At 51.3% G+C, this 21,638-nt stretch overlaps 1 protein-coding gene across 1 annotated transcript in view; it reads right to left on the bottom strand.

Annotated features, from left to right (window-relative positions):
• Positions 1-1,952: 1,952 nt before the first annotated feature.
• FYCO1 (FYVE and coiled-coil domain containing 1) overlaps positions 1,953-21,638 on the bottom strand; it is a 65,826-nt gene continuing 46,140 nt past the window's right edge. The window contains exons 15-18 of the mRNA XM_023760871.1: positions 19,208-19,303; positions 12,013-12,223; positions 6,620-6,729; positions 1,953-5,396 (exon numbers count right to left, since the gene is read on the bottom strand). Of these exons, the coding sequence (XP_023616639.1) occupies positions 5,321-5,396; positions 6,620-6,729; positions 12,013-12,223; positions 19,208-19,303 (493 nt within the window). The 3' untranslated portion in view covers positions 1,953-5,320. The remainder of the gene's footprint in view (positions 5,397-6,619; positions 6,730-12,012; positions 12,224-19,207; positions 19,304-21,638) is intronic.

Genomic DNA, 21,638 nt, shown 5'->3' with positions numbered 1-21,638 from the left:
CTGGACCCACCTTTTCTTGGGTGAGTCCACGGAGCCACGGGCCCAAAGCTAAACGTGGTCAGGACACGCACGCATCTCAGGTCTCGTGAGGCCTGTCTCACGTCGCTCCCTTTTTAGCCAAGAAAACCATTCATTCCAGGCTCCACTTGGGGCTGCGAGCTGGGAGATAACCTCAGTGCACACGGGCCAGAAGGTGTGAGGAAACCGCACCGGTTTCGGTCCTCCCACGGGCTCGGCGGCGGGGAGGGAGGAGACACACATCAGAGGCCGAGGTTGGCCATCGCGCTTCTGCTCGGCTTTACCATCGTCCCCCAGGAGCCCGGGGCGTGGGAAAAGCAAAAGGCTGACCTTTCTTTCAACCCTCACCCACTTTGAACGGCTTTCAGAACAGCTGTGCCCTCCCCCTGCCTTTTCATGGCTTCAGCTTCAACTGCTCCCTCAAAAAAAGTCCGTTTTCTCCTCTGGGGCGACCGGTTTCACTATCTATTTGGCTTTTCAGATGTGTGTGGGCGGCGAGCTCCTTTCGCCAGATTTTTCCCACGCATCTTCAAACCGAGAGGGCTGACCCTGCTGAGCGTCCTTCTGAGTCACCTGGGGGTCGCCACATCCCCCAGCACCAAGGGACGCACGTGGCCTGAGGAGGCGTGGTCCCTCCACGTGCCACGGAGCTGGTGGCACTGAGCTGGCCAGGAGCCTGGGAGCAAGCATGGGCCTTGGAAAACCTGGGGCAGACTTAGGTCATCCTGGGCTGCGTGGTGCTTTAGCGGGTGGGGGAGGTGCGATGGGGATTCTGACATGGAGGCCCCCAGATCCCAGCCCCAGAAGCAGCACTCTCATGCTCCCCTGTCTCATGTCTCCACGAACCCTGGCTTATGGGTGATGCTCATATGTGTCTTGGCTCTCATTCCAGACCCCGCCCCGCAAAGCCACCAAGCCTCTGGAGGGACTGTTCCATCTACAGAGATCCCTCCTCTGTGCTGTTTCGGGTGCTTGGATGAACCAATCTTCCGTTACTTCAGGCTGGTCGTAGGACAGAGTGAGGCTTGGATTGAGGACATAACAAGAGGGAGGACAGGGGGAGGAGCCACTGATTGCTCACCTCACCTGCACCCTCTCCAAACCTCTCGTAGGCCAAGGGAGTTCCAGGAGCTTCTGTCCCTCACCAAGTTGGCCAATGGCATTGCTGAGGGCTTATAGCTGACCAAGGAATAGGGACCGACCAGTGATTGGCCAGTCCCTAAGGATTCAGTAACTGGATCACCCTGGCAGTGCTCAATGCTGTGAGAGTGAGGGAAAGGAGGGAGGGGGGGATGAACGGAGCCAGGGAGCACACAGATGCAGAAAGTTACTCCGAAACGGCTGAATAAAGGGAAGGCCACGGGAGAATGGGGAGGGTTGCAGGGAAGGGGGCTGGGAGGTGTTCTATGAGGCACAGGGAGACCAAGGGAAGGAGCTCTGGCATCCCCAGATGTGGAGTGTAAGGTGTGGACAGCTCAGCCTGACCTCAATCTGACTGGTCCAGGAGTGACTGGGACACTGCCCCGGGCCTGACCCCACTAGAGCCGTGTAAGTTGGGAGCCTGCACTCCTCCCTCTGCCAGCTGCCCGGCCTGTACCACTGGTGGACTCATTGTGGTTTTAAGCCATCCATGACCTCCCCACCCCCCTCTTCTGGTAAATCAGACGCCCGCCCTTTGCTCACAGCGCTGTACCATGGAAGGGCTGGGACATGTGAGCCGAAGGCAGCTTGCCTGGTGGAGGGCGGTGGGCTGGAACGGGGATTGGCCCAGGCAGGTCTCAACACCCGCCCGAGTGGGCTGGGAAGTATCCAGAGATCAGGCCGTGCTGGACTTCTCAGAACCAATCTCCCAGCAAGGCGGCTTAACCTGACTCTGGTCTGGGTAACTTCACTGTGTGCCTTACGTCCCAATGGAATTAAAGATGACACCATCCTCAATGTCATAGTGTTTATTTAAATCCTGAGGTTAAAAATACACTTCCAAACGGTGCAGCAGAGGCTGTAAAGAAATGTTTGGGGATACAAAAGGCTCTCACCCCCACTGTGCAGGTGGGGTGTTGGCATTTGATGTGCTTCTGGGTAATTCTTTGGCAGGTCAGAATGAACCGGGTGCCCAGGCCCACTATCCCATGAGGCCACGAGGACTGAGGGTTAGTCGATGAAAGTGCAATTCCGCTCAGAAGCCGTGCACCTGAGTCCCGGGTATTGCTCCGTAGCCACCAGGCAAGAGCGTCTCTGGATAACCAGGTTCTATGGAAGCCTTTTTATAAAAATGCTTCCCGATATTTAAAGATATGGTTCATTATTTTTAAAGTGATTAAGAGGGAAAAGGCTTTATTCAGTTTTTTCCCACTTCCTTGAGTCACAATGAAATGAGAAAAACTTACCCAAAGTTCCACTAAAAAGCGCCTTTTGGGAGTTTTGTAAGGTGGACAGCTGACCGCAGTGGCTGTGAAGGGCGACCCTCGGCTCCGAGCACCACAAAGGGCTTCTCTGCTATAATTCTCAACCCCCACCCAGGATGGGGTTCTTACAGGGAGTTACCAACACAGACTTAAGAAATGACAGTCCTGAGAGTGTAGCAGTGGACATCTAATTGGTACCATAAGCCACAGACTGAGTTTCATCCTCAGCCGGGGGACTTCCTTTCATGAGTGAAATGGCTTCACCGCGTTAGGTTGGTGACAATGAACATGTTTGGAGAAACCATCCCCTTCATTTTTGAGTTACAGTATGAGGCTTCTTTCCACTTCCCAAACCTCATGGGGTTTTCCTGTTCCAGGTTCCTGCTGGAGAATTTGTCTGCCCCTGGTTCAGTCGACCTGAGTGCGGTGGGCTCTGTAGAGGCCACACTTCACCCAAACCCGCTTCCCGACAGGCCCTGTGCTCAGGGTGCTGGATTAGTGGTGGCTTCTGAGGCCGTAGTGAACAAGCCAGCCAGCATCAATATTAAAAAATAAGTGACTTACTCAGAGCTGGGCCAGCTGTTTTTCCTTTTTAATTACCTGGGACCTCAAGGTGTTTCCTCCTTGTTGATTTCTAGTGCCATTTTGTCTACTGGCTGGGCTACCACCTTCGCTAAATCTTCATTGTCATTTGCATTTTAAAAGTACCCCAACCCCAAAGCCTCAGTAAAGCTGGGACCCTGCTTAGAATAATAAAGCTGCTGCCACAACTCAGGAGGCAAGGCGGTCTCCAGCTGCAGAGTGCACAGCAAACCCGAGCTCACACGCAAAGTAACGCACAGGAGTGCATCCAACACAAAAAATATGCTACAGGGGCCGGCCATGACCTGGGGATCGATCGGACAGTCCTTCCACCACCAAAGGCCCTTTTGCAACTGCAGTCAACGCTCCAGGGGTGCTCACCATGAAGGGTCCCTGCTCCCCAGGAGTGGCTCTGGGTTGACAGGCCAAGTGGTCTTAAAGCTGCAGCAGGACCTCATGAATAGAATGTCCCAGGCCTTTCACAGGAACCCTGTCAGCTACTCACTAGATGCTGGTTCCCGGGATCCTGCGAAAGCTAAGCTCTCACCAGATCCCAGACTGCCCTGCGTTCTCCATTAACTGTTAGTTTCTTTCACGTGAGCAGCTACTTTCTATTATGCTTTCCTGGAAGGGGGGAGGGGACGGATTCACAGGCAGAACAACGAGCTCTGAAGCCTTCAGTCTCGGGCTGTGGCACACCTGAGGACAAGCACATGCTGTGAGGTCTCCGGCCTTGCCGTGTGGTTCTGGTGCAGGGCGCCACCAGGCCCTTGGCCGTAGATGCTAGAGCTCTGGTGGCTCCAAGGAGAGAGCACAAGGCCCAGCTTTTCTCCTGAAGGTTGTTCACCATTCCTCACGCCCCACTTAAACGAACCCAAGTGCCCAGTCTCCTGCTTGAACGAGGGGTCTGAGCCCATTGCAGAAGCCATTTCCTCCAACCCCCGCCCCAGGAGTGCTCTGCTGGGGCACAGTGGGGTCGGTGCTGCTCTTAGTGGGGGGCCCTGACCCAGCCTCAAGTTCTCAGAACCGGCCAGGCCAGGCTCATGGATGACAGAGGGCTGCCGGGGCCCAGCGCTCTCTCCCTCAGCCCCGGTCAGCGTGGGCTGCCTCGTCAGATGTTCTGTTCAGCAGGAAGGACCGAAGCCCTGGCTACAGGTGGCTGGCCCCCCTGAACAGGCACAGAGGCCATCAAAGTTGAGCTTCTGCGGTGGGCGAAGCAAAGGGCCAGAGACCAGGAAAAGGAAGCATCTGCCCCAGGGGAGGTGGCTCCTCAGGGGAGGTGGCTCCTGGGCATCAGGTTCCGGCTGAGCAGCAGGAAGTGGGCAAGTGGTGCCAGGGAATCGGGACCAAATGGTGAACAGAGCAGATTCATGAGTCGTGCCTGTTTACACGTGAGTTACCTAAGACTTAAGGAGCCCATTTTTGAAAGTGGTTCTCACCCTGATTATGATCATTAGTAAACGTATCTGCATGTGAGGCAGCTCCTAGTTGTATAAATGAAGGCCATCAGCCGAGAAGTGGGACCTGCAGGCCAAGCACAGCCTGCTCTCTGGTCACAGATTGGTGTTAACCGGTGTTGGGCTTTCACCGTCTGTACGGGGTGGCTTCCGCAGGCTCTGAGTGTGGGGGGTTCTGTTCCCTGGATAACTTTCAGTTCTGATTCTTAGGGGAGATCTGAGAGGCCTGGGTGATGAAGGGCTTTGCTCGCGGACAGAATTGCCCAGCAGAAGGCCCAGGAGGAACGGGCAGTTGGAGGGGCCTCTGGAATTGCTGAGTGTGGGAGCAACACCAAGCTGACTGGGGCGGAAGGGACAGGAACATGGCCGGAGGAGGCTGGTTGAGGTCTCGTGAGGGCCCCTGGCACCCTGACTCTCATGATGACCCTGGGACCCAAGGCCTCACCGGGTCCGGCAAGGGCATCTGGCTCATGGTCTCTCAGGATGCCGGGCCAGGCTGGCAGAGCAGGGCAACTCTTTCCATGGGCAGAGGTAGGTACCACCTCTGGCCTGTGAAACTCCCCAGGAGGCTTGGAACCAACTGTGCTCAGGAGTGGTGAGCCCCCCGGTAGTGCCCCTTCGGGGCGAGGCAGCGAGGGAAAGGCTGTGTGAGCCCCCGGGAGCTGAGCTGCGGGCTGAGTGCACGCTGCCCGGACCATGCAGCCAGGAGAGCAGCCAGGGTGTTGTCGAGTTGCATAGTTGATCAGCTTTGGAGTGGCTGGGCTGTTTTGTTGTTTTTGTTTTAGTGTTTTATGTGGCAGGTGAGAGAGTAGTGTTTCCTGTGGGTGAAGTGAAACTGCTGAGATCCAGGTGCGGAGGCTACAGGAAATCACTCCCATCGTAGATCACGGGCCGGTCGACCGTCAAGTGGAAAAATACTTTTTTGGAGACAAACCTGAGGAAACAGAGATGGACATGGAGGGTGTTACCCTGAGAGCCGAGAGGCCGAGGCTGCAGGGGCCTGGAGGGCGAGGGTGCTGGTTGGCACAGAGAGCCCTTTGAGGGGACCTCTGCTCAGAGGCCTGGGCCGCACCCAATTTCCTGTCTGGCCAGCTGAGCTCTGTTTCTGCAAAGAATCAGGGGCCCTGGGACATCACCATGAACATCACCATGGACTTTCAGAGTGCTCTACCCAGTTATTCTGCTGAAAACCCAAGTGGATTGGGAAGGGGGCCCAGGAGGGGGGATGTGGCCACCAGCTTGGGCACCACACAGAAGAGACGTGGCTGCGTGCTGATCAGGCAGGTCTCCTAAGAGGCAGCCCCAATTAAGGGCTTATGCTGGAGCCAGAAGACATCAAAGGGATAGGTGGCCATAACCGGAGCTCCCGTCTCATGTCTCCACGAGCCCTGGCTTATGGGCGATGCTCATCAATGCCGGTCCTCTCCCACGTCCTTCCTTGGCTGCCCTTCAAGCTATATCTCCCTACATTGCCATCTCACCCCCCAACCCCTCCACTCCTGGACCTGGACCTGCTGCTTTGATACAGGGCTTCCCAGAGGCAGCACACGAAGCCCCTGCTCCCTGACAAGCAGGCCAGGGACTTCGCCTCACAGTTCTATCCTGTTTATCCCTAGCTTTAGCCGTCATTCTTTTATTCCTCTCTTTCAACAATCTGTCACTTCACCCACCCATTGAATCCTTCCACTGTATTTACTGAGCCTTTCTGTGGCCTGGACATGGGGAACTTGGACATCAGAGAGGCAGGAGAGCATGTCGGTTGAGTTCAGAGTCTGGAGCTGGCCAGCTGTGTTCAAATCTGGCTCTATCACTAGCTGTGTGACTTGGGAATGTCACTCATTTCCCCCGGCCCTCAGCCCTTAGCAGTAACATTAGGAGAGAGATGGTCCCTACTACCTGGGGATGCTGTGGGGCAGAAGTGAGTCCGTGAGTGTGGAGGGCTGAGAACATACTCGACATGTAGTAAGGCTGTAAGTATCAGCTTGTGTGTTCATAAAACTGGCAACACATTGGAACACTGTAGTATAGGGGTCTAAAATCAAAGAACTCTTAATAAAGGAATGATAATTAATTAATCTATTTTCAGTGTCCACCTCTGTTCTTGAGACCAGGTGGCAGGTGGGTGGTCCAGATGCTGATGCATGAGGAGACCCCTACCTGGAGAAGGAGTTGTCGAAGATGAGCATGTAGATGCCTGGTGTGCGGACCTTGAGCTGGCCCTGGATGTTTTCCTTGTGGGAATTGCATCGGGTGGTGGGAATGAGGACCTGGGAGGAAAAGCAGGTAAGGAAAACCATCAGAGGCTGAAAGGGCCCCATGGACCCTCTGGGAAGACCCTTTATTTGGGGGGAGGAAACTCAGTGTCCTGTCTGAGGTCAGAGCTGAGCTGGGCTGGGATCAGCCCCTAGGGGTAGTGGGGTGCCTTCCACACGCCATGGTTTGGTGATAACTTGTCGCAGGGGTAGGTATGAGTTTCATCCAGATCATGAACTGGTCAACACCCCAAAGGAGTAGACCCCAGCCCCCTCTGACCATGGCCAGTGCCGGAACGCCCACCATCTGCAGAAGCAGCCCCTTTCTGGCTTTAGGAAGCTGGGGCTCATTCTAGGTGAAATCCGTCTGCCTGGCTGTTTCCTGTTGAATCCAGTTTCATACAAAGCAGCAGTTTTCAAGATACTGGACATAGGCAATAAAGGTCAGGGATCTCTGAGAGAACAAGACGAGCCTTAGCTCAGTGCTAAGGAAACAACCACCAGACAGGACAATCAGAAAACAAACAGGAAGATGTATACGCAAACCTAATCTCACCAATAATCACATTAAATGTAAATAGTCTAAACATCCCAATTAAAAGGCAGAGATGATCAGGTTGGATAAAATCAAGACCCAACCCATCACACCTATAAGAAATGCTATTTAAATGTAAATATACAAATACGTTAAAAGTACAAGGATGTAAAAAGATGTACCATGCTACACTAGTCAAAAGAAAGCTGGATTGACTATATTAATATCAAAGTGAATATTATATCAAAGAATAAGACCAGGGATAATTTTATGATGATAAAGTTGTCAATTCATCAAGAGGACATAATCCTACACATTTATGCTCCTGATGACAGCTTCAAAACACATAGAGCAAAAAAAAAAAAAAAAAAAAAAGGATATAATTACAAGGAGAAATAAAATAAATTCACAATTATAGTTGGATATTTCAGTATCTCTCAATAATTGAGGGGATAAGTAGACAGGAACTCAATAAGAAAATAGGCCCTCGCCAGTATGGCTCAGTGAGTTGGAGCAACGTCCTGAACACTGAAAGGTTGAGGGTTCGATCCCTGGTCGGGGCCTGTATGGGAGGCAACCGATCAATGTTTCTCTCTCTCAATGATGTCTCTCCTTTCCCCTCTCTCTAAAAATCAATAAAAAATGCAAACTTAAAAAAAAGAAAAGAAATGGAATACTTGCACAACACTATCAACAATTTGACCTAATTGATAATTATAGAACAACGCCACCCAACAATAGCAGAAAACACATTCTTTCCAAGTGCACTTGGAACATTCAACAGGTATTCTATTAGGCTGTAAAACAAACAAACAAACAACTTACATCTAAACGGATTCAAGTTATACAAAGTGTGTTTTCTGACAATGGGATTAAATAACAAAATGAATAGATTTCTGCAAAATCCCCAAATACTTGGAAACGACATCACACACTCTAAATCACACACGAGTAAAAGAGAAATCAAAAGGGAGATCCCGAAGGCATAGGAGAGAGTGCCTGGGTGTTCCTGACACCACAGTACATTTGCTCTGGCTGGAGGCTGCTGGTGGTGAGGGTGTGGGATGGGCCCAAGACAAGCCTGGAGGGGACAGAGATACATGAGGATCTACTAAGTGTGGGCTCTGAGGCAGCTACTTCTGCACATTATCTTGTTAAGTTTCATTCATGTTCGATAATATTCTAATTCCACTGGGGTCTGAGGTCCCCGGGGAGCCGAGTGGTTGGGGTGGTTAGGTCATGGATGTGGTCCATGACCTAAAACTTCTGAGCCTGGCCTGAGGCCTCCTGCAAGCACAGGTAGGAAGGAGGTGCTGGGCAGAAAGGCTGTCCTTTCTACAGGATCACCTGTGCGCCCTGCATCTCCTACCTACGGTCACAGCCTTGACGACAAAGCAACAACCAAGGGCTCGTTAAGGCAGGTCCTCTGAAGAGGATACATTTAAAATAAGACTCTTCATTACTTTAAATAAATACATCAAGACGTCTAGGGGAGATTCATAACTGCTCTGGTGTCAGAGCTCATGCAGTTGAGGTGACGGGACGATAATGGCATAAACCGGAGACAGGGCTCAGCGGTGATGTCTGGGGACACCTCCTTGGCCTCCATGCCTGAGTGGCCATGCCCTGATGCAGGTGATGTGTCTGTAAAACAGTCCACGTTGGTTTAACTCATCTTTCTATGGGCTCCGGTGTCTTGGGGTCCTGGTTCAAAGCGAGGTTCTATGCTAAATGGAAAAAGCCAGTTAAAAAGGCCACATACTGTCCGATTCCATTCACATGAAATGTCCAGCACAGGCAAGTCCATAGTGAGAGTGAGCTGGTGGCTGCTGGGTAGAGGTTAGAGAGGACTGCTAGTGGGTCCATATTTTGGGGGGATGTGATAAAAATGGTATCAGAGTAGACAGTGGTGGTAGTTGCAAAACTTAGTGAATAAACCTAAAAACAAAACAAAACCCCAATGACTTGTACATATTAAATGGTGAGTGATATCTCGATAAAGCTATTTAAAAAGTAAGACGTTAGCCTGACTGGCGTGGCTCAGTGGTTGATCATCGACCTATGAACCAGGAGGTCACGGTTCGATTTCCAGTCAGGACACATGCCCGGGTTGCAGGCTCAATCCCCAGTGTATTTGGGGGTGGGTGGGGAAGGTGGTGCAGGAAGCAGGCGATCAATGTTTCTCTCTCATCATTGATGTTTCTATCTCTCCTTCTCCCTTCTGAAATCAATAAAAAAATATATTTTTTTAAAAAGTAAGAATTTAAAGGTCCTGTTCCCAGTCCCGGTTCCTCCCCTGACTCCCTCTGTGGCCCTAGGTGGCCATCGAGCTTCTCTGGCCAAGCCTGTGTCCTCACAAGGGTAGCCTCGAGTTCCTGGTGTACTGTTTCTTTAACAAGTGCCTTCCCAAATTCAGACTCTAAGCTCGGTGTCCAGGCATGGAGGAAGTCACCCCGGAGAGGGTGTGGCAAGGGTGTGTGTGTCTCTGACCGGTGCCACCAGAGTCGGGGCCGGCCTTCTGCTGTGCTGCTCCTGCCTGGACACTTCTTCTCTAACCCATGGCCCCATATGCTTCTCTTGGTTTGGCCCAGGGTCTCCTGCTCCAATCACTGGCCCCCAGGCTGGGTTAGGTGACCACAGTGCCCACTCCCTCTGATTATGACACTCACCCCGTGAATCATGGCTGCCTTTTCACTAGGGGCTCTGGTTCTATTGTGAGCTCTTCAAGGGCAGATCCCACAGGCCCCACAGAGCCCAGTACAGAGCAGAAGCTCAACAAATGGTTGTGAACAGACTGCAAGCATGAGCACACTTCCTGTGTCTGCACCTCCACAATCACACTGCACCCGTTGTTTCTCGTAAGACCCAGGCTGTCAGGGGGCCACACAGGACAGATGCTGAGGACGTGTGCTGGACCTTCCCCAGGGTGACATCTGTTTGGGGACCTCAGGCAGAAATAACCACCTCCACCTACAGCTGGCTGGGGACAGTGGGCCTGTGAAGGCAGAGGAGCAACTGAGCACCCAGCTCATTCCCCCCATAGATGGGCTTCTTCTGCCCCCTGGCGTCCACTGTGGGGAAGACAATGGTGGTCATAACCCAGGAAGGCACTTGGAAGCCAGAGAGGAGGCGTGATTCCTGGTACGAACCACACAGGTGTGGCAGGTGAGTGACTGGGAAGGGGAGAGACCCAGGGCTCAGCCACATGTGGGCAGGTGGAATGGCAAAGGTCTGGACATCTGATTTAGTCACCTCCTCCCTCCCGGCCACAAACACCCACAGTGTTAATCTGGGTGGTTGCAGTGCTAGGCGCTCGGTGAGTTTGGGGACAGGGAGGGTTAACAGCAAAGGTGCTGGTATGAGCTCTTGGCTGTGCAGAAGGGTCAGGGCGGAGCTGGTAAGTGCATCGGTATCACTGCTGCTCAACCAACCACACAGGCAAGTCACTACGCACCTCAGCTTGCTTATCTGCAAACCGAAGACCTGCCCCATAGTGCGAGGCACCACCTCCCAGTGCCCAGTCGGCAGGTGACCCTGGGTCCACTCTCAGACCACAGGCTCCAGGACCTCCGGGCTGGGGCATCGCCACCTCTCAGGAAGGAAGTGCCCCAAAGCCAGGTAGGTGGCATGGCTGTCAGCCCCCAAAATGATGAGAGGGCAGAGGAGTGTTCAGATAAGAATGAAGGAGACTGCCTTCAGCTCGGGGGCCTTCCCACCCCTACCCCAAGCCCCCAGGGCACCCCAAATTGCTCTTCTCTATCCTGTTTCTTGCAATTTTGGAAAATGGAGATTTGGCAACCATATTAAGGCCTGGGATCCACCTCAGCTCCCGTCCAGCATGGCTGACTGTCCTCACCATTCCCTCCACTCAGTGATTCGAACAGAACTGGGGTTTTTACCCAAACCAGCTCTCATCCATTGTCCCCTGCACCCTGTCCCTGCAGAGGAACAGGCATGGATTCTGACCTTCTTCCTCACCCCACATTCAATCACCACCACGGGTCCTGTTCACCTGCTCGTGTCCCAAATTCCACCCCACCCTCTGCACTCTGACTTCCTCCCCTGATCCAGCCCCGTGGCCCTCAACCTGGCCGCTCACTGCAATCACTAGGGATGTCTGTGCCCTGCCACACGAGGACCTCACTTCGTGGCCTGGGGAGTGGCCTTGGCGGAGGACTTAAAGACGCTCCCCAGGTGTTTCTAACGTGAGGCCCCGGTTGAGAACTGTGGTCCAGACCACCGTCCATATTGGAGCGTATGAACTGGTCTCTGGCGTGAAGATTTCAAGCCCAACCAACCCAAGTGACAGTGGCTGTTTTGCGGTGAGATGTAGGGATCTCGGGAGATGGTGATCTCTCACAGGTGATACTTTTTGCTCTGCACGACTCTGTTAAAAAATAATCCTTACATTGAGCCTTCCGTCTGCATTCCTCAACGTTTCAACTACCGATCTATCTGAAGGTCAGATTGAAGCTGTCTGACAAAGGAGTGACCTTCAGACATTTGAAGACGGCTCTCCTGAGCTTCAGGTCTCTCCTTCCCCAAGCTGGACAAGCCCAGGCGCCGTGCCTGCTCTGTGATGCAGCCAGAGGGCTCTCCCACCCTGGTTTCTCTCCGTGTCCCTCTCACAGCTGGGGCCCGGAACATTTCAAGAGAGGCCTGCCCAGCAGAAGGCAGGACGGCCGTGGCCCTGCTGTAGGGAGGGCCTGGCCAGGCGTCCTGATGTGAGCCCGCGCCCGCTGGCAGGGAGCTGGCCTCCTTACCTTGCACTGATCCAGCGGAGTGGCCTCTGCCTCCCTGAAGACCACACTGAAGGAGATACTCTTGGGGTCGGAGGAGAAGACCCAGCTGATGGTGAGGCCGGTCTCGGCCACGGTGATGGAGATGAGGCTGTAGGTACTGGACCTCACAAACAGCTCCCTGCTACCCTCCCCAAAGCTGGCAATCTCATCCACTGTGAAGGGCAATTTTACCCTAAAAAAACAAATGCAGAGAGGGACCTGATCAACATGGGTAAACTGATTTAATGGTAATAAACTCCTTCAGCATTTTCTTGTCTAGGAAGCTATTTATTTCTCCTTCAATGTTAAATGATAGCCTTGCTGGGTAACATAGTCTTGGTTGTAGATCCTTGATTTTTGTCACTTTGACTATTTCGTACCAATTCCTTCTGGCTTGAAATGTTTCTGTTGAGAAATCAACTGACAATCTTATGGGAGCTCCCTTATAGGTAACTAACTGCCTTTCTCTTGCAGCTTTTAATATTCTCTCTTTGTCTCTAATCTTTGCCATTTTAATTATGGGTCTTGGTGTGGGCCTCTTTGGATTCGTCTTGTTTGGGATTCTCTACACTTCCTGGACTTATGTTTTGTTTACCTTCTCCAGATTAGGGAAGTTTTCACTTATTATTTTTTTAAATAGGTTTCTCAAACCCTTGTTCTTTCACTTTTCCTTTAGGTACCCCTATGATGCAGATGTTATTATATTTCATGTTGTACCAAAATTTCCTTAAAGTATCCTCATTTTTATCTTTTAAATTCTTTTCTTTTTGCTGCACTGATTGGATATTTTCTGCTACCTTGTCTTCCAAATTGCTGATTCAAACCTCTACTTCATCTAACTGACTGTTTCTTTTTAAAAAAAATATATTTTATTGATTTTTTACAGAGAGGAAGGGAGAGGGATAGAGTTAGAAACATCAATGGGAGAGAAACATTGATCAGCTGCCTCCTGCACACCTCCCATTGGGGATGTGCCCGCAACCAAGGTACATGCCCTTACTGGAATCGAACCTGGGACCTATTAGTCTGCAGGCTGACACTCTATCCACTGAGTCAAACCGGTTAGGGCTGACTGTTTATTTCTTATACTATATTCTTCATTTCACATTTTTGTATTAATCATTTCTCACTGGTCCTTTTTTATGGTTTCTATGTCCTTTTTCATGCTGTTGAAGTTCTCACTAAGTTTCTTGACCATCTTTTTTTAAAAAAACAAATTCACATTTTATTTACGTCAAAATAAACTGTACAAAATTGACTTTCTTCACCAAAAATAATAGAATATTTTCTGTGTTATTCCTAGATAAACGACAAAACACATTTTTTGTAGGTTTTCTAGGTTTTGCTTATAAATCAAGACGAGGCAGTAGATACAGTCATGGAAAAAGACAGGATAAAACAGACCAATCTGTTGTGTAGACAGCTTGGCAAGAAAATCCACTGGACACAGTGTAAGCCTGGCCACAACAATATTCCATGTTGAATCCCCACTTCTCAGTTATCGTAGTGTGAAATTTCATAGCCAAAATTTCAGTATCAGCTTCATAAGGCAGGAAACCCACAAATTCCTCTCTCAGGATATGAGCTTCATCAACAAACCTCACCAACACGGGCAGGTGCTCTTCCCCTGCTATGTCCACTACGTCATCAGTGATAATCGAAAAGAAGTGTGAGTGTTTCTTCCCACAGCTCTCACAGATCTCTAGCACCTGTTTCTGCTGTGCTTTTGAACAGAACAGCGTGTGGACTGCTGTTGTCTCAAAGCGCTTTCTCAGAACCTCTTCCCCAGAACTTATCGGGCACTCCAACAGTGCCTGAAAGTTATCAAGAGTAAAGAGACCTTCTGGGATTTCATCAGCTTCGTGTCCATAGAGGTATGTTTTGTTTTCCCGTAAGAATCAAAATCTCAAATAAAGATTTTAAGTATTAGTTTTCCTTCTCTTCAAGGGTTAAAGGTAAAATGTCTTCATCCTGTTCTCCACCCTCTTCTGCACTGGAGTTCTGAGCATTGCTGTTGTAGATTTCTTTATGTTTTTGTTCCTGTTCAGAAGTTTTGTCAACATCATGGGTTTTAAAAGCTCCAACAACAAGATGAATGTAGTTCCTCAAACCTGGCACCCTGTTTCAAGCCACTCTACTTCTACACACAATATCCTTCCCTCTTTTTTTGCCGGAGTCCATGCCTCCTCAATATTTTTCTGTTTCAGTGTCCTGATTTCATCTTCACTCAATTCTTTTATTTGTTTTCTGTGTCTACTATGTGGATTGTTCAAATGATTGGTAAGATCAAATATTGTTGGTATTGCATTGTCTTGAAGAACTGTCCTGTAAGGACTAGTTCTACAGATCACAGAAGTCTCAAAGTGTCTGGCACATAATCGATAAGGTTTATTCAGTTGATGAGGTGTTTTATCTTCTAAGTCTGCTCTCCTACAATTTTCCACCCACTTCTGGCATCTGGCCGGATCCCTCGGGAACCTGAAGGCGGCCAAATCCGACTGCATGCTCTTCAGTGTGCAGTTGGGGGCCGCGCAGAAGCTCGGCATCATCGCCCGCCCACGGGCCGGCCCAGCGCTCCCCTCTCTGCCTCCTCTGGGAAGGGGAGCCTGGCCAGCTGGCTGGGCAAGACAGGTGCCTCTTGAGCATCTTGATAACCTGATAACCATTGTTTTGTACTCTGTATCTGGTAGAGTGTTTGCTTCCATTTCATTTGGTGGTTTTTTTCTGGATATTTCTCCTGTCCTTTCACTTGGGGCATGTTTCTTTGTCTCCCCATTTTGGCTACCTCTTAGTGTTCGTCTCCGTGTATTAGGTATATCTGCTATGTCTCCCAGTCTTCACAGGGTGTCTTACGTAGTAGGTGTGACCCAGTGGCACCGTCTCCTTGACCACTGGAGCTGGGTGCTCCAGGAATGTCCCTGTGTGGGTTACAGGAGCCCTCCTATTGTAACTGAGTCTTAATTCTGATTTGCCTGTTCACGTGTGGGGCTGACCCTCAGGCTGGCTAACTGAGGATTGACCCCGACCACAGTGTACGAGCTGCTGTGCAGGAGTTGACCACACGAAGCAGAATTCTCCTCAGCAGGGTCTGGTGCCCCTTGGGAAGGTGATTGGATCCTGCTCTGGAGTTGTTTGATGCTTGTCACTAGTTGGTTCTGGTGGCTCACGGGAGGGACTCTGGTGCAGGTCACTGAGATGCTGCCTGTGACTGGCCCTAGGCAACCTGTTTGGAGTTTTAAAACAACCCACAGCTTGTGGCTGCCTCTGCAGCGCCTGGGCGTGTGCAGGACCAAGTTGTGCACCAAGGCTGGCATTCAGTAGCACTGAGCCTGGGGGCAGGTCAGTAAAAGGTACAAGGCACTCTGAGATTTGCCTCTGCCTTCTGGCTGCCCATTAGGCTCCGTCACTAAGAGAGCCTCCGGCAGTACTTGGGTTGAATGATGTAGGCTCTTAGTGAGTCACCAGGGAGGAGGGGTGAGTGGTGTTTATCACCAATACAGGCGGGTCAGTGCTGGATCTGAGGCCACTCACTGAAGTCCCGGGGTATACTACGGCTAGCCGCCAGCTGCTGGGTGCCTGCAGACCTTCGTGGTGGAGCAGGGTTTCAGGGAGTCGTCAGGGGGAGGCAGCTGAGTTTATCAGGCACAAACAGACTAAGACCTGGCTGTGTGAAGGGCTCTGCACTGCTTGGGCGTGTGAGGGGAAAAACTGACACCATCTTAGAGCCACATAACCCTGTCTGTCCCAGATTCTGCCTCTCCTGAGAGAAGGAGGCAATGGTCAGTCTTGGGGGAAGGTAAGGGGTGTGGCCCCCACCCCAGAGCCACACAACTCAGTCACTAACACCCCCTGAACCTGCCTGGACCTCTACACTCGGGGCCCAAGCAGCTGACTCCTCTGCAGGGCGTGATCTTTGCTGTGTTGGACAACAGGGAGCCTGGAGGGTGGGACTCCTGGCATTTCCCCCAGGCTGATGCTGGAGGGAGAAGATGCTCCACCCAAGAAAGATAGCATCTACAATATGAGAGAGAAGCTTAGGGCAAGGACCCGGGTGGCCATTCCTTCAGCTCTCTCCCTGGAGCCACAAACCCCAGTCTCTCCTCACAGAACTCTAGTCCCTCCGCCCTCCCTCCTTTGGAGCCCTGGGTGAGTATCTGCCAACGAGATTTTGTGCTGGATCTTAAAGGGGGCACCCTAGTTTCCAGCAGGAAACCAAGGAGGACAGAATCCCGATTTTCACAGCCAGATGCTATGTGGTGCCTCTTTCCCGGCTCCAGTCCTCTGGGCTGGGGAGCCGGGGGTAGGGTTGAGACCGCTCGCTCCTGGGGGAACCTTGGCAGCTGAGACAGCCTTCTGGGATTTCAGTCGTGCCCATTGAAGGGTGGGGCAGGGGAGGGGGCGGCCCTTTTGGAATCTCTGCCCTTCCTACCAGTCTCAATGTGGCTTCTCTGTAAATCCTTAGCTTTAAGACTTCTGTTGCTAGTCTCAGCTGATTATTCAGGTGAGGCGTTCTGTTTCCGCTGTAATGCCAGTCTGGTCCTGGGAGGTGGGGAGTGCGACTTCCACCTCCTCCACGGCCGTCTGGGATCCCTCCCCCGACTCTCTAACGCAGGGCTGATATCATGGCCTCGGGGATCATATCTTGGGGCTGTGCCCCGGCTCTAACTCTCACGAGGCGGGTTCGAGCCTCTTCCAGAATCTGAAGGGTCTAGTGACGGGAGTGCCTCTGCTTGCCGGCCCTCTGCAGGACCCAGCGGGGATGTGAAGAATGAGGTGTGGAGCCAGAGGGACCTGGACTCTGGTGGCTGCCTCACTTCTTACTGCTGCAGGCTGACTCTCCTCAGCCTCCGTCTCCTCATATGCAAACAGAGACAGCCACCTGCCTCTTGCCTGGTGTGGAGATGACGTAAGAGGATGAACCTGAATAGGAAAGTCTCCTTGATGCTACCTGTCTTGACTGGGGGGCGCCCCGTCCTGTACCAAGCAACTCCAGAGGCAGCATGTAGCTCAGAGCTACAGCCTGGGAGGTGGTGGGCTGGGGCCTGTCTCATCTCCTCAACTCTGCCTTTCCTGGAGGAAATGTGTTGCGTCGGGGGTGGAAACGAAAGCTCAGAGAGGTTAGGTAACGTTCCCAAGACTGAACAGCAAGTGTTGGTGCTGAGAGTTCTGTCTGCCTCCCAAGCTGTGGGGATGGATAGAAACACTCCCCAAAGCTACACTAACGGGAAGACTAATCCATGATTTAAAAACCCAAATGCTTTAAAAAGAACAGCTCTGATCTGAGTCATTCACCTTTGTGAAAACTGAATTCCATTAAACGTGTTTCCATGTACTAAGCTTTATTTCTAATTATGGTATAAAAGGCCTTTCCCAACGTTTACATTTTTCAGAGAATCTGAGAGCAGGCAGAGGTTCATTGTGGAGAAGAGGTCTTTCTTGTAACATCAAGTGTTACTACATTACGTGTGAGTCACTTCCTGACGGAATAGCCCGCCAAGGCTGGGCTATCTTATAATTTATGTTCCAGAACTGTCCCTTGCATCATTATTGTGATTGTGCCTTTAATTAATGTTTTTGACCTTTCTAGACATTATATGTTCAGTAAAGAACAATACCCAGTCTCCCCAAAGGAGATGCGAATAAGGACAAATTAAGGGTTTGCTATCTCTGCTCAAATAAAAGCCTCCTGTCCATAGGACTCTCACATCATAAATGTAAATTCTACTGGTCTCCCTACTCTGCCCTGGTCATCCCTCCACACCAGAGTGACCCTTTTTCAGATGTAAACTAGAGTAAGTCACTCTTCTGTTCCAAACCTAATTTGGGGGCTCCCATTTCCCCCTCAGATAAAAACCAAAGTCCTTAGAATGGCCAACGAGGTCTGATGTGATGTGGACCTCCCAGCCCTCATTCCCTCTCTGACCAGGTCTCTCTGCTTCTGCCACCCTGGCCCTTACCCTAGTCCTTGAACATGCCCGGTACCATCCTGCCTCAGGGCCTTTGCACTGACTGTTTTCTCTGCTTGAATGCTGGTCCTTCACATATCTGAATGGCAACTCTGTCAAGTCTTAACCTTCTTGGCGTCACTCCATCTAAAGCTGCAAATTCCCCTGACCTCTCACCCGCCTCTTTGTTTCTTTCCCCTACCACGCTACCTTGCAACATATTATATAATCTCCTTACTCATGTTTATAGTTTGTCCAACCCTCCTGAACTACATGCTGAACATGAGGGCAGGGATCTTTTTCTGTGTTGTTCACTGCTGTACTCCAAGGATTTAGAACAGTACCTCGTACCCGGGAGGTACTGAATAAACACCGGTGAATGAGTGACTGAATCTATTCAATGACTATTATGCAGTTACACAGCCATTGGGCACAACACTGGAGAGAACAAGAATGCTATGGGGAAATACACATGCAATATTAAATTTAAAAAGTCTGCAAAATACAATGTACAATATTTAAGTAAAAATTATGTAAATGTGTATAAGTATAAAAAGACTGGAGAGCTATATGTCAAAGTGATTTACTTATCTCTATTTTCCTAATTTTCTACAATGAAAATGTATTGTGTTTATGATAAGAAAACAAAGTTATTTTCAAAAAAGAACACAGGGCATAGCTATGGGAGAGGGATGACTTTAAAGTGGGACAGGGAGCTTTTGGGGGTGATGGACCTGGTTTGGACTATTTTTCTTTCCCAGAACGAGGTTGCCTCTTTCGCAGCATGTTAGCTCAGGGCTACAACTTAGGAATGTGTGAGGCTGGAGCCAGTCACATCTCCTCAACTCTGCCTTTTCTGGAAAAAACGCGTTGCCTCAGGGGTGGAAACTAAAACTAAAGCTCAGAGAGGTTAGGTAACTTGTCCAAGACGGAGCAGCAAGTGGGGAGCAGAGCTGGGTGGGCTTTGAGGTCCCCGAGATCGTATGAGCTGCTGGCCGAGCTGAGTGTGGGCTGGGCAGGATGATTGGTGACTATTACACTGTATTATTTGTCAAAGGCCAAGCATTACACACTGTAAAGGGGGTCTTACTGTATATAAATTATACCTAAAAAAGCACAACCTCCGGTGCCCAGTCAGCCTGCGGGTGCTTTCCAGCTCCGGCACTGGGAAGTCAGTTCCTCTGCCCCGAACCCACTGCCCCGGGAGGCCCCGCTTGGGGATGGGCACTTACATCAGCTCCCCGGACTTCAGCAAGCAGATTTCCGTGTCCTGCCCCAGGGCCATGTCTTCGGTGTCCTCAGGGGTTAGTGAGCTCGATGCGGTGTCCCTGAAATGTCATGAGAGTACAGCCATTTAGCTATCAGCACACAGGGGCCCACTACCTGAGGCCCACAGCTGGAGTCATGTAGCCAATATCAGACCCCATGGAAACCCTTCAATCCGGAGGTCGTGAGACAGGCCCGCATACCCTGTGGGCAGAGGGCACTGGGTGGGAGAGGACAACAGGGCTGCAGTGATCTCCCTAATGTCTTCCCCGCGGGTGTGGGGATGAGATGACCATACACACATGGACCACCCCCCATCCCACACCAGCTGAGTTACAGAGAGGCTCTGACCTCTTGGCTTCCTTTGGACAGCCTGGATATCGTGCCTGCTCGCCACCAGAGCTCCCACTGCCCGACCTTGCTCCTGTCTGCCTACTGCTGGAGTGCTGAGGCCGCAGGATGTGGGAATCTGCTCTCGGGGTGCAACTACGTGGGGGTGGTGAGGGCTGGCACTGGGGGCTCTCAGGGGTGTCTACATCACCAGACACCCAGGAGCGCCCAGGTGCCCGGCTGGGGCTGTCTCTGCACAGTTCACACCAGCCCATGACCAGCGGGACAGTCAGCCTCCCACTGGAGCCCACTATGGCTCAGGGCAGAGAGGTGGCATAGCTTGGGGTGGGGTGTTGGGAATCACTTCAAGGCAGTTCCGGTCTTGGCTTTGCGACTGTGTGACGCTGGCTAAGCCCTTTCGCCTGCTGCCACCAAGGCAAGTCTTGTCATTCACCATTCCATTTCCCCCAGGCCCTGCCCCAGCTCTGCCCTCCTCCCTTCTTGTTCTTCTAACCATGGCTTCCAGATCCCCCACCTCTGACCCTGGGACAAAGAGAATCACAGAATGTCCCTGCAAGAAGCAGCTCAAGAGACAGGGGTCCAGGGGAGGAGAGATGGGCCCAAGGCCATGCAGGCCGACCTCATTTCATTTGCTTTTATCCTTGTCCAAAGTGGAAACACCGTAAACGAGAAAGATCTATAACATATGATGAAACAAACTCTGAAAACTGCAGTGGGTTCTCTCCATCTTCCTACATTTAGGACAAAAGATGTCCTTACCTATTGTTCCCTCTCTTTCTGCGTCTCCCCCCTCTCTGACCATCATGACGACAGACAACCCCCAGCAACCCACAAGGAGATGATTCCCAGAGTAGGTGCCTCAGACCCTTGCTGGTCCTGCCTGAGGCCCCGCGAGAGGGAGCTGGGGGGGAGGAGGGGAGAGAATGCCTGGGTGGGCGATGAAGTTGGGAAGGTAGCGAGTAGTTTTCAATAGATTTTCAAACAGTGGGTCACAACCCACGTAGTAGGTTGTGAGTAAGTTATGGCCAACATTAGGAAAACAGACCGGAAATGACCAGTGCATGTGGGGAGGGTTCAGTATTGTTTTATGAGGCTCTTGTTCTGATTTGGAGTCTACACATGTCCACACCCAGGTGGTCAGGTAACATGTACTCTCACTGTGAGATGTAGTAGAAATTGTCCAAGCAGCTGTGTTAGAAGATGCCCAAGGATTAAAAAATGTGAGAATGACAGGGAACAAAAGCACAGCCACCAGGGGGCAGCCTATCCCCTCCCAGGCCCATTTCTTTCTGTTGTCATTGACGTGCTTTTCTAAGAAAAGGAGCGAGACAAACTCACTGCCCACAAGTGACCTTCCTCCCGCCAGGCTCCAGCCCTGGGAGCTTAACGCTAGCCACAGCAGCCTCGTGGGGAGACGGCATGCCACACTTCCCCGAGCCTCCGGCCAGTCCAGCTGGACCTGTCTTCACCACAGGTATCTTCCAACTTGCTCCACCCCCTGAGGCGCTCATCTCGACATCCCTGGGCACGTGCCCTGCACACAGCCTGTGCCCAGTAAGTGTCCAGGTTAGGTGCCTCAGGCTAAGGCAGTTTTCTGTCTCAAATGCCCCCAAGGGAGCACACAACCAATTTACTTATTTATTTTTAAATATATTTTTATTAATTTCAGAGAGGAAGGGAGGGAGAGATAGAAACATCAATGATCAGAATCATTGGTTGGCTGCCTCCTACATGCCCCACACTAGGATCAAGCCTGCAACCTGGGAATATGCCTTGACCGGGAATCGAAGTATGACCTCCTGGTTCATAGATCAACACTCAACCCCTGAGCCACGCCAGCCGGGCAAGGCTCCAAGTTAGAACCAAGTAAGAAGAAAGTGGCCATCACAGACGAGGTGATGCTGAGCAGTCCCCGGCAATGCAGTCCAGGGGTTCATGCGGCCTGGAGGAGGGATCCCGGGTGGGGTCCTCCAGCTTGGTTTCTGCAGCTGCAATCTCTAGTATTTTCCTCCCACAGATCAAAATGCCTTGGCTCTTTTTTACTGA

This window comes from Myotis lucifugus, unplaced genomic scaffold, assembly GCF_000147115.1.
Source record: "Myotis lucifugus unplaced genomic scaffold, Myoluc2.0 scaffold_195, whole genome shotgun sequence".
Classification (NCBI taxonomy): domain Eukaryota; kingdom Metazoa; phylum Chordata; class Mammalia; order Chiroptera; family Vespertilionidae; genus Myotis; species Myotis lucifugus.
The sequence above is the reverse complement of the archived record's forward strand: the minus strand, read 5'-3'. Positions and strand labels throughout refer to the sequence as shown.